The sequence below is a fragment of the Acipenser ruthenus genome, chromosome 28, assembly GCF_902713425.1.
Source record: "Acipenser ruthenus chromosome 28, fAciRut3.2 maternal haplotype, whole genome shotgun sequence".
Taxonomy (NCBI): domain Eukaryota; kingdom Metazoa; phylum Chordata; class Actinopteri; order Acipenseriformes; family Acipenseridae; genus Acipenser; species Acipenser ruthenus.
This window is the reverse complement of record NC_081216.1, coordinates 21340352-21353084: the sequence shown is the minus strand read 5'-3', so window position 1 is coordinate 21353084 and position 12733 is coordinate 21340352. Positions and strand designations below refer to the sequence as shown.

General features: G+C 50.8%; 1 protein-coding gene across 5 annotated transcripts in view; it reads right to left on the bottom strand.

The window, feature by feature from the left end:
• Positions 1–3891: 3891 nt before the first annotated feature.
• LOC117434915 (synaptotagmin-7-like) overlaps positions 3892–12733 on the bottom strand; it is an 81292-nt gene continuing 72450 nt past the window's right edge. For all 5 annotated transcript variants that reach the window (XM_034057638.3, XM_059003067.1, XM_034057635.3 and 2 more), the window contains 3 exons: positions 12320–12434; positions 7129–7328; positions 3892–4974 (listed from right to left, as the gene is read on the bottom strand). In XM_034057638.3, coding sequence (XP_033913529.2) covers positions 4870–4974; positions 7129–7328; positions 12320–12434 — 420 coding nt within the window. In that variant the 3' untranslated portion in view covers positions 3892–4869. The remainder of the gene's footprint in view (positions 4975–7128; positions 7329–12319; positions 12435–12733) is intronic.

Here is a 12733-nt window from a genome sequence, read left to right as displayed (position 1 = left end):
CAGTGCCGCTTTTTTTTTTCTCGTGAGACTTGGCCACACAGGAGCGGGCGGTGCTGAATAAAGGGGGGTTCTGGGGAGTGATAGTGGGGTTCCAGCGACTCTGCTACAGTATAGAGGGGTACAGATTCAATGCTGGGGTTCAGGTCAGCTGATACGAGTGGTGTGTGATGTGGGGTCTCCAGGGGGGTACAGGCGAGGGCTCGTTTGCCTCTGTCTCGTCCCAGACTGTGCGTCACCAACAAAAATACCTCAAGCTGCTTTCACGGCCCTTATTCAAGAAGGGCAGTCCGCAGTATTACTGTTAAAGTGACACATGGAAAAGTCTTCAGTGCACAACAAATATTGAAACAACCTGTACAGGAATTCTTTAAAAATTCACAACTCCAATTTTTTTTTCTCTTCTCGTGTAAGAAAAAAAAAACAAAAACAAAAAAACACCAAGCACACAAACACACGAACCGACAGTAAAATGATTATTAATATCTTCATTACTATTATTACTGGTATTGATATTATTCAGAATAATGCGTTCTTGAGCCCTGATCAGGAGGGGCTCGCTCACCTGTGCTTTACAGGTGCTCTAAAACAATTTAAGGAACTTGGTTGGTTCTCTGGGAGAGGACAGAGTAGACGTTCCCCCATAGATCTCATGTAATTCAGCAGAGTCCCCACATGGGGGGCACTGTGAGCTAACTAATGCGCGGACGAGGAACGTGGTTACACGAGGATAGGGCTTCTCACCCTGTGTGTGGCTTCATTCCAGTTACTTAGACACCTTTAATTGAGATAGTCATTTGCTTAATTAGACCTTTAAAAAAAAAAAAAAAAATCAGACCTTAAAGTGCAGATATTTTATAAGTAATCTGAATTCTGCAACTGTTTAAGAGCTGAAACAATGAAAAAGGTCTAGTTAAGCAAACGATCAGTCCAATTAAGAGTCAAGTTAAGTAATTGAGATCTCAGTTGGAATGAAAACCAGCAGCCACAGGGGGTCCCCAGGACCGGGGTTGGGAAGCTCTGAGTTAGGACTTGTGATTTTCGGTTTCGACCGATCAAAAAAATACAGTTTTTTTCTAGAGACGGTTGCTACCTGGTTCCAAACAACATGTCGCTTTCGTCAATGTTTGCAGCGCTCACTTATTTTAAATGGAAGAACAACTCATTAAAAGAGAGAAAACTCTCTCAAATGAGGCGAATTTCAATCATTCTTATATGATGGCACACTTGGTGTCTTGAAAGCCAAAGTTAGCCAGTATGAAGGCTAAAACTTACGATGCTGACGTACGTTTCCCGCTAAATCACTCTCCGACTTTATCGTTTGATATAAATTATTTAAAAAAAATAGTTATACAATAATAATAATAATAATAATAATAGTAGATAATATTAATGAAAAAGACGTGGAATAGCTGACGCCGATGTATATTATTCTGATTCACATTATAATTTCACTGTTGCAGCATTAACGTGTTTTGAGTCGAACCCCTTAGTTAAACTGATATTCTTGTTAAATCACAACGCATATTTACAAGTCTATTGCGAAGAAGAGGCCTAAATAATCGATACATTAATTTGTAACACGCTTAACTGTGTCTGAACGATTAAGATCACCATAAAATCTAGAAATAGCTCAAACTGCTTCTTATTTCCATCCTTGAATTGTTTTTTGGGTTTTTTTACAGATATGGCTGATACATGACACGGGGTGTTCGGAGTACATTTTTCATTTTCTCTTTCTGCATGGTGTTGCAGTCTGCCGCAAAACACTGCACCGTGGTGTTTACTAGCTATAGTTTGATTTATAGTAAAATTACAAACTCTTAAAATACAATTTTACAGATGTTTTAAAACGCACTAATTACTGTTAGTAGACGCGCCTGTTTGTTTGGAACCACCTAGCAACAATCACCGCGGATGTGACGTCAGTGGCAGCACATTCCTACGTTTCTGTTGGAGTCTCCGCTTGCGAGATTTAAAACGAGATTACAATTGGGGATGGAGGCTTGTTCGCGGGATTTAAAACTGCATTACAGTTAAGATACGGAGGATTTAAAAACAGAGTTGCAAATTGTGGCGAAATGTTAAAAAATGCCATCACACAAACCCCCCAGACGAACGTGCCCGTGACCGTAATGTCGAGTTACTACATGATCCACGCGTGTCATCTGACACCACAGAGCCAACATGATCCACGCGTGTCATCTGACACCACAGAGCCAACATGATCCACGCGTGTCATCTGACACCACAGAGCCAGCGGGTCGCTGTCCTTGTGCAGCTAAAGGATCTGATTAAAATTGATGGCAGGTTTCGAAGCATTCCCAAGTAAGCGTGCAGTACGACTCTGACACGAAGGACCTTCCTGTAGGTCAAACGTGCTCTGATAACGGCAGAGCTCCGTGTGCTGGCGCTGTGTCAGGGACCTGCCGCGCCTGCCGTTGCACAAGAGAATCAATCTGGGTTTATTTTTAGTTGTTTTTGTATTGTTTCGCTACGAAAAACCTGCTCATACACGAAATCCAAATATAATCCTAATACTAATGCAATGAACGGGTGAAGGTGTGTGTGTGTGTGTTTCGTTCAGGTTTCAATGCACTGTCTTTGCTAACCCTCGCTGTGCTGTTGTTTTCTCTGCTGCTTCTCGTTTTTCACACGACACTGACCCCTTCCCTGCTGTGTATTAAGAGTGTTTTATGGGCAGCTGAAACGATTTCAATGTAACCAGAAACCTAAAGTCAGTTTGAACTAGGGCTGCCCGATACTTGTAATTACCTTTAAGAAGCTGCGAGGTATTAATTAATGAACGGAAATGGCCTTCATGTCTCAACACAACACAGTGCGGCCCCTCGGTTATTGAGTATGGATCAATAACAGTCTGGCTGTGTTATCATTACAGAACAGGCCGTGATTAAACTACAGGAACTGAAGCCTATTTATATTGTGAAGCCGTCATGTCTTCCCTTTCTTTATACTTCTGATATAACAGCATTTTGATTTGACTTTGTTTAGCAATGCGTCCTGTAGTCTTGGGCAGGATGTAATCTGTGATGAAACATGAGGGAAGCTGTATCCCGACGCATGAGGGAAGCTGTATCCCGACGCACGAGGGCAGCTGTATCCCGACGCACGAGGGCAGCTGTATCCCGACGCACGAGGGCAGCTGTATCCCGACGCACGAGGGCAGCTGTATCCCGACGCACGAGGGCAGCTGTATCCCGACGCACGAGGGAAGCTGTATCCCGACGCACGAGGGCAGCTGTATCCCGACGCACGAGGGCAGCTGTATCCCGACGCACGAGGGCAGCTGTATCCCGACGCACGAGGGCAGCTGTATCCCGACGCACGAGGGCAGCTGCATCCCGACGCACGAGGGCAACTGTATCCCGACGCACGAGGGAAACTGTATCCCGACGCACGAGGGCAGCTGTATCCCGACGCACGAGGGCAGCTGTATCCCGACGCACGAGGGAAACTGTATCCCGACGCACGAGGGCAGCTGTATCCCGACGCACGAGGGCAGCTGTATCCCGACGCACGAGGGAAGCTGCATCCCGACGCACGAGGGCAGCTGTATCCCGACGCACGAGGGCAGCTGTATCCCGACGCACGAGGGCAGCTGCATCCCGACGCACGAGGGCAGCTGTATCCCAACGCACGAGGGCAGCTGTATCCCGACGCACGAGGGCAGCTGTATCCCGACGCACGAGGGAAGCTGTATCCTGACAGAATGCCCGTCACAGACACAAGCCGACATCGAGGAAAGACTTCGAGTCGAAACAATGGTTATAAAGATGAAGGCAGCCAAAGCAATGGCCAGAGAACAGGCTGAACTTATACTGGTGCCTACCCTGAGAGAACTCCCACTCTGTGTGCTCAGAGAACAGACCAAGCCTTAATCAACACCCCTCCCTTTAACAGTTATTATTATTATTATTATTATTATTATTATTATTATTATTAATAAACATTTGCATCTTGTCTTTTTAAAAGTGCAGATAAACCTCGCCAAGCCACACAGACAGCAGCCGTGGCGAGAGAGAGCGAGAGAGAGTGAGAGAGAGAGAGAGAGAGAGAGAGAGAGCCCCAATGGGGCACTGGCTTACTACCCTTACACTTGGAACAAACACACGCACAGTAAAGAAGCCCACTCCTCAGCACACTTCCTGTTATCTTGGCTGAGGAATCGGTGGAGACCCCCTTTTAGGAGTGGTGTCCATAATAATCTTACTAGTATTAGCGTAATGATGGTTGCTGTTGTCGTTGTCAGCGTTCTTGAAGCTGCAGGAACCACAAGCCTCTCTGTCCTGCCAGGGAGAGAGTGGGTTTACAGACAGCGCCCCCCTCAGGCTGGAAGAACGCATTGCAGTTTCGTTAATACATTGTCTGTGTAAGAAGGGATGCGCCAGCTATGTTCTTATGTGTAATTGTTCTCTAAAACGTGAGCTACAGCACTTCACACACACTTGAGAAACAGACGGCGATGTTTATTACACAATGAATTGATGTTTTTGTGCCTGTGCTGGACAGCCACTCAGTTCAGTTCAATTCAGTTTGTTTTGTATTTTTTGAAAGGATCGGCGATGGCAGAGAGTCCTGGGCCCACGGTGTCTCTCCCCCGGGACTCTCTCATCTACTGATTGATTGATTTATTGATTGACTGACTGACGGATGGCTGAAGTTGTACCCGTTTAGAGAGTTGCCATGACAACGAGCCCCCGGCGTGTCTTTTTTTGTGTGCATAAAACATTTTTTCTGATTGCGTAGAGAGTGTCCGGTGTCCTTCGTCCTTGTGGTGGGGACGGGACGGGATGGGAGGTGGGGTGGGTGGGGTGGGGTGGGGTGGGGTGGGGACGGGGATGGGGGGCAGTCTCAGGCTTTCAGCTGGTGCCACTGAGCCACGGCCTGGCGAGGCCGGCCTATCATGTCCTTCCAGTGCTTTACCTCCCCTGGGCCACTCTTCCACGACAGGTAGATCTGAAACACACAGAGCAGAGACTGGATTTGTTACAGTGCATAATCTATCTATCTATCTATCTATGTCTGTCTATCTGTCTATCTATATCTCTATCTATCTGTCTGACTATCTCTCTATCTCCCTGTCTATCTCTATCTCTATATCTATCTGTCAATCTCTGTCTCTCTATGTGTCTATTTCTAGGTCTATAACTCTCTGTCTATCTCTATCTCTATCAGTCTATCTCTACCTGTCTATCTCTGTCTGTCTATCTCTCTATCTGTCTATCTCTCTCTATATCGCTCTCTGTGTTTCTCTCTGTCTGTCTATCTCTCGATCTCTCTATCTATCTCTGTCTATCTCTATCTCTCGATCTCTCTGTCTATCTCTCGATCTCTCTATCTATCTCTGTCTATCTCTATCTCTCGATCTCTCTGTCTATCTCTCGATCTCTCTATCTATCTCTGTCTATCTCTATCTCTCGATCTCTCTGTCTATCTCTCGATCTCTCTATCTATCTCTGTCTATCTCTATCTCTCGATCTCTCTGTCTATCTCTCGATCTCTCTATCTCTCTATCTATTTCTCTATCTGTCTGTCTCTCTCTATCTCTGTCTGTCTCTCTCTCTCTCTGTCTCTCTCGATCTCTCTATCTATCTCTGTCTATCTCTATCTCTCGATCTCTCTGTCTATCTCTCGATCTCTATCTCTCTATCTATTTCTCTATCTGTCTGTCTCTCTCTATCTCTGTCTGTCTCTCTCTGTCTGTCTCTCGATCTCTCTGTCTATCTCTTGATCTCTCTATCTCTATCTATTTCTCTATCTCTGTCTGTCTCTCTCTCTCTATCTCTATCGCTCGATCTCTATCTCTCTCTGTCTATCTCTCGATCTCTCTATCTCTCTGTCTATCTCTCGATCTCTCTATCTCTCTCTGTCTATCTCTCGATCTCTCTGTCTATCTCTCTCTCTATATCGCTCGATCTCTCTGTGTTTCTCTCTGTCTCTGTCTCTCTATCTGTTATTTACACCTCTGCTGCTGCCCTCTCTACCCCATGCTGATTCTTTGTAAATCCCTCCCGGCCAGGGCCTTTACACATATAACTAATCACAGGGCTAATAGATGTATGGCGCTCTGCTCAGTTCAATGCACAGCATTAGCATAGACAGCTGAATGCCTGGATGTTATCAGTGTCAGCGCCCAGCTCACGAAGCCCCTCAGGGCTCAGTTCATTCTCTGCAATGAAGACGTGTCAGTGACAGGGAGAGTCTGTTCTACAGAGCCCTGTTGGGTTAAGGTTTGTAAATCCTTGTAGTCTCTGTGTGTAGTGTCGCCAGTGTCTGTGTGTATGTGTGTGTGTGTGTGTCTCTCTGTGTGTGTGTATCTGTGTGTGTGTCTCTGTTGGTGTGTGTGTCTGTGTGTGTGTCTCTGTTGGGGTGTGTGTGTGTCTCTGTGTGCGTGTGTGTGTATGTGTCTCAGTGTCTCTGTGTGTGTCGGTGTGTGTGTGTGTCTGTGTGTGTGTGTGTGTGTATGTGTCTCAGTGTCTCGGTGTGTCTGTGTGTCTGCGTGTGTGTGTGTATGTGTCTCAGTGTCTTTGTGTGTGTATGTGTTGGTGTGTGTCTCTGTGTGTGTGTGTGTGTGTGTGTGTGTGTGTTGGTGTGTGTCTCTGTGTGTGTGTGTGTCTGTGTGTGTGTGTGTGTATGTGTCTCAGTGTCTCGGTGTGTCTGTGTGTCTGCGTGTGTGTGTGTATGTGTCTCAGTGTCTTTGTGTGTGTATGTGTTGGTGTGTGTCTCTGTGTGTGTGTGTGTGTGTGTATGTGTTGGTGTGTGTCTCTGTGTGTGTGTGTGTGTGTGTATGTGTTGGTGTGTGTCTCTGTGTGTGTGTGTGTGTGTGTCAGTGTCTCTGTGTGTGTGTGTGTGTGTGTGTATGTGTTGGTGTGTGTCTCTGTGTGTGTGTGTGTGTGTGTGTCTCAGTGTCTCTGTGTGTGTGTGTGTGTGTGTGTGTATGTGTTGGTGTGTGTCTCTGTGTGTGTGTGTGTGTGTGTATGTGTTGGTGTGTGTCTCTGTGTGTGTGTGTGTGTGTCTCAGTGTCTCTGTGTGTGTGTGTGTGTGTGTGTGTGTGTGTGTCTCAGTGTCTCTGTGTGTGTGTGTGTGTGTGTGTGTGTCCGCCCCTCTCACCTTGCCGATGACATCGTTGCGGCTCAGTCTGTCCTTGTCCATCACGGTGATGATGATGGTTGTCTCTCGGAGTCGCTCGGTGGGGATTTCGAAGGGGAAGGACTCATTGAAGACGGGGTTGAGGCAGCACTTCATCACCACCGTCTTCTTCTTCTCAACACGCTTGTCCTTGTGCATCAGCCACAACTTCACATAGGGGTCTGAGACAGGGACACACACAGGGACACGTTAGAACAGCTCTAACCGGGGCTCCCGAGTGGCGCATCCAGTAAGAGCACTCCTCGTGGAGTGCAGGATGTGCCCTACAGTCTGGACGTCGCCGGTTCGAGTCCAGGCTATTCCTTTGTCGGCCAAGGACGGGAGCTTCCAGGGGGCGGCGCACAATTGGCCGAGTGCCGCCCGGGGGGGAAGGGCTTAGGTCGGCCAGGGTGTTCTCAGCTCACCGCGCACCAGCGACCCCTGTAGTCTGGCCGGGCGCCTGCAGGCTTGCCTGTAAGCTGCCCAGGGCTGCGTTGTCCTCTGACGCTGTAGCTCTGGGTGGCTGCATGGTGTGTCCACAGTGTGAAAAAAAGCAGGTGGCTAACGGCACACGCTTCGGAGGACAGCGTGTGTTCGTCTTTGCCCCTCCCGAGTCAGTGCAGGGGTGGTAGTGGTGAGCTGAGCTAAACAAAAATAATTGGTCACTACCAAATTAAAAAAAAAAACAGCTCTAACCACTGGACCACATTGCTGCCCTCCCTCTCAGTCTGTCAGCTCTGACCCCAAGATTTCCCAGTCCTTCCCAGTCCCTCAGCTTTAACCCCTAGATTTCCCAGTCCCTCCTCTCTGACCCCTAGATTTCCCAGTCCCTCAGCTCTGACCCCTAGATTTCCCAGTCCCTCAGCTCTAACCCCTAGATTTCCCAGTCCCTCAGCTCTAACCCCTAGATTTCCCAGTCCCTCAGCTCTAACCCCTAGATTTCCCAGTCTCTCAGCTCTGACCCCTTGATTTCCCAGTCCCTCAGCTCTAACCCCTAGATTTCCCAGTCCCTCAGCTCTGACCCCTAGATTTCCCAGTCCCTCAGCTCTAACCCCTAGATTTCCCAGTCCCTCGGCTCTAACCCCTAGATTTCCCAGTCTCTCAGCTCTGACCCCTTGATTTCCCAGTCCCTCAGCTCTAACCCCTAGATTTCCCAGTCCCTCAGCTCTGACCCCTAGATTTCCCAGTCCCTCAGCTCTAACCCCTAGATTTCCCAGTCCCTCGGCTCTAACCCCTAGATTTCCCAGTCTCTCCGCTCTAACCCCTAGATTTCCCAGTCCCTCAGCTCTGACCCCTTGATTTCCCAGTCCCTCAGCTCTAACCCCTAGATTTCCCAGTCTCTCAGCTCTGACCCCTAGATTTCCCAGTCCCTCAGCTCTAACCCCTAGATTTCCCAGTCTCTCAGCTCTGACCCCTAGATTTCCCAGTCCCTCAGCTCTAACCCCTAGATTTCCCAGTCCCTCAGCTCTAACCCCTAGATTTCCCAGTCTCTCAGCTCGACCCCTTGATTTCCCAGTCCCTCAGCTCTAACCCCTAGATTTCCCAGTCTCTCAGCTCTGACCCCTTGATTTCCCAGTCCCTCAGCTCTAACCCCTAGATTTCCCAGTCCCTCAGCTCTAACCCCTAGATTTCCCAGTCTCTCAGCTCTGACCCCTAGATTTTCCAGTCCCTCAGCTCTAACCCCTAGATTTCCCAGTACCTCAGCTCTGACCCCTAGATTTCCTAGTCCCTCAGCTCTGACCCCTAGATTTCCCAGTCCCTCCCAGTCCCTCAGCTCTGACCCCTAGATTTCCCAGTCCCTCCCAGTCTCTCAGCTCTGACCCCTAGATTTCCCAGTCCCTCCCAGTCCCTCGGCTCTGACCCCTAGATTTCCCAGTCCCTCCCAGTCTCTCAGCTCTGACCCCTAGATTTCCCAGTCCCTCCCAGTCCCTCGGCTCTGACCCCTAGATTTCCCAGTCCCTCCCAGTCTCTCAGCTCTGACCCCTAGATTTCCCAGTCCCTCCCAGTCCCTCAGCTCTGACCCCTAGATTTCCCAGTCTCTCAGCTCTGACCCCTAGATTTCCCAGTCCCTCAGCTCTAACCCCTAGATTTCCCAGTCCCTCAGCTCTAACCCCTAGATTTCCCAGTCTCTCAGCTCTGACCCCTTGATTTCCCAGTCCCTCAGCTCTAACCCCTAGATTTCCCAGTCTCTTAGCTCTGACCCCTTGATTTCCCAGTCCCTCAGCTCTAACCCCTAGATTTCCCAGTCCCTCAGCTCTAACCCCTAGATTTCCCAGTCTCTCAGCTCTGACCCCTAGATTTTCCAGTCCCTCAGCTCTAACCCCTAGATTTCCCAGTACCTCAGCTCTGACCCCTAGATTTCCTAGTCCCTCAGCTCTGACCCCTAGATTTCCCAGTCCCTCCCAGTCCCTCAGCTCTGACCCCTAGATTTCCCAGTCCCTCCCAGTCTCTCAGCTCTGACCCCTAGATTTCCCAGTCCCTCCCAGTCCCTCGGCTCTGACCCCTAGATTTCCCAGTCCCTCCCAGTCCCTCGGCTCTGACCCCTAGATTTCCCAGTCCCTCCCAGTCTCTCAGCTCTGACCCCTAGATTTCCCAGTCCCTCGGCTCTAACCCCTAGATTTCCCAGTCTCTCCGCTCTAACCCCTAGATTTCCCAGTCCCTCAGCTCTGACCCCTTGATTTCCCAGTCCCTCAGCTCTAACCCCTAGATTTCCCAGTCTCTCAGCTCTGACCCCTAGATTTCCCAGTCCCTCAGCTCTAACCCCTAGATTTCCCAGTCTCTCAGCTCTGACCCCTAGATTTCCCAGTCCCTCAGCTCTAACCCCTAGATTTCCCAGTCCCTCAGCTCTAACCCCTAGATTTCCCAGTCTCTCAGCTCGACCCCTTGATTTCCCAGTCCCTCAGCTCTAACCCCTAGATTTCCCAGTCTCTCAGCTCTGACCCCTTGATTTCCCAGTCCCTCAGCTCTAACCCCTAGATTTCCCAGTCCCTCAGCTCTAACTCCTAGATTTCCCAGTCTCTCAGCTCTGACCCCTAGATTTTCCAGTCCCTCAGCTCTAACCCCTAGATTTCCCAGTACCTCAGCTCTGACCCCTAGATTTCCTAGTCCCTCAGCTCTGACCCCTAGATTTCCCAGTCCCTCCCAGTCCCTCAGCTCTGACCCCTAGATTTCCCAGTCCCTCCCAGTCTCTCAGCTCTGACCCCTAGATTTCCCAGTCCCTCCCAGTCCCTCGGCTCTGACCCCTAGATTTCCCAGTCCCTCCCAGTCTCTCAGCTCTGACCCCTAGATTTCCCAGTCCCTCCCAGTCCCTCGGCTCTGACCCCTAGATTTCCCAGTCCCTCCCAGTCTCTCAGCTCTGACCCCTAGATTTCCCAGTCCCTCCCAGTCCCTCAGCTCTGACCCCTAGATTTCCCAGTCTCTCAGCTCTGACCCCTAGATTTCCCAGTCTCTCAGCTCTGACCCCTAGATTTCCCAGTCCCTCCCAGTCCCTCAGCTCTGACCCCTAGATTTCCCAGTCTCTCAGCTCTGACCCCTAGATTTCCCAGTCCCTCAGCTCTAACCCCTAGATTTCCCAGTCCCTCAGCTCTAACCCCTAGATTTCCCAGTCTCTCAGCTCTGACCCCTTGATTTCCCAGTCCCTCAGCTCTAACCCCTAGATTTCCCAGTCTCTTAGCTCTGACCCCTTGATTTCCCAGTCCCTCAGCTCTAACCCCTAGATTTCCCAGTCCCTCAGCTCTAACCCCTAGATTTCCCAGTCTCTCAGCTCTGACCCCTAGATTTTCCAGTCCCTCAGCTCTAACCCCTAGATTTCCCAGTACCTCAGCTCTGACCCCTAGATTTCCTAGTCCCTCAGCTCTGACCCCTAGATTTCCCAGTCCCTCAGCTCTAACCCCTAGATTTCCCAGTCCCTCCCAGTCTCTCAGCTCTGACCCCTAGATTTCCCAGTCCCTCCCAGTCCCTCGGCTCTGACCCCTAGATTTCCCAGTCCCTCCCAGTCCCTCGGCTCTGACCCCTAGATTTCCCAGTCCCTCCCAGTCTCTCAGCTCTGACCCCTAGATTTCCCAGTCCCTCCCAGTCCCTCGGCTCTGACCCCTAGATTTCCCAGTCCCTCCCAGTCCCTCGGCTCTGACCCCTAGATTTCCCAGTCCCTCCCAGTCCCTCGGCTCTGACCCCTAGATTTCCCAGTCCCTCCCAGTCCCTCGGCTCTGACCCCTAGATTTCCCAGTCCCTCCCAGTCCCTCGGCTCTGACCCCTAGATTTCCCAGTCCCTCCCAGTCCCTCGGCTCTGACCCCTAGATTTCCCAGTCCCTCCCAGTCCCTCGGCTCTGACCCCTAGATTTCCCAGTCCCTCCCAGTCCCTCGGCTCTGACCCCTAGATTTCCCAGTCCCTCCCAGTCTCTCAGCTCTGACCCCTAGATTTCCCAGTCCCTCCCAGTCCCTCGGCTCTGACCCCTAGATTTCCCAGTCCCTCCCAGTCCCTCGGCTCTGACCCCTAGATTTCCCAGTCCCTCCCAGTCCCTCGGCTCTGACCCCTAGATTTCCCAGTCCCTCCCAGTCCCTCGGCTCTGACCCCTAGATTTCCCAGTCCCTCCCAGTCTCTCAGCTCTGACCCCTAGATTTCCCAGTCCCTCCCAGTCCCTCGGCTCTGACCCCTAGATTTCCCAGTCCCTCCCAGTCCCTCGGCTCTGACCCCTAGATTTCCCAGTCCCTCCCAGTCCCTCGGCTCTGACCCCTAGATTTCCCAGTCCCTCCCAGTCCCTCGGCTCTGACCCCTAGATTTCCCAGTCCCTCCCAGTCCCTCAGCTCTGACCCCTAGATTTCCCAGTCCCTCCCAGTCCCTCAGCTCTGACCCCTAGATTTCCCAGTCCCTCCCAGTCCCTCGGCTCTGACCCCTAGATTTCCCAGTCCCTCCCAGTCCCTCAGCTCTGACCCCTAGATTTCCCAGTCCCTCCCAGTCCCTCAGCTCTGACCCCTAGATTTCCCAGTCCCTCCCAGTCCCTCAGCTCTGACCCCTAGATTTCCCAGTCCCTCCCAGTCCCTCGGCTCTGACCCCTAGATTTCCCAGTCCCTCCCAGTCCCTCGGCTCTGACCCCTAGATTTCCCAGTCCCTCCCAGTCCCTCGGCTCTGACCCCTAGATTTCCCAGTCCCTCCCAGTCCCTGGGCTCCTCCTACCTGAGGTGCCCCCGATGTCCATGGCTTTGAGGTTGCGGGCTTTGATGATGTTCACAGTGATGGTGTTGGCTGTGGGGTTGTAGCAGAGAGACAGCAGCAGCTCCCCTCGACTCCCCTGCAACACACACACACACACCTTCGTCACTCTGCAGTCCTTCCCCATGGTCAGACTCTGTTCACCACAGTGCACCCTGGCTTTCCATGCTGAAGGGTTAATGTTTGATATAAGGGTTATGAAGGTTCACAAGCCACTGGTCTGGCTAAAACTGGTCTTATCAAGGCTGGAGTACATGGCTGATAGGGATGACTTGGCATACTATCCATTAGCTGTAGCATATAAATACTCAGAAGTGGAGGATTCACTGGCTATTCGGGACAGTCATGCTGTCGCCCAGTCCAGGTCGTTTGATCAGA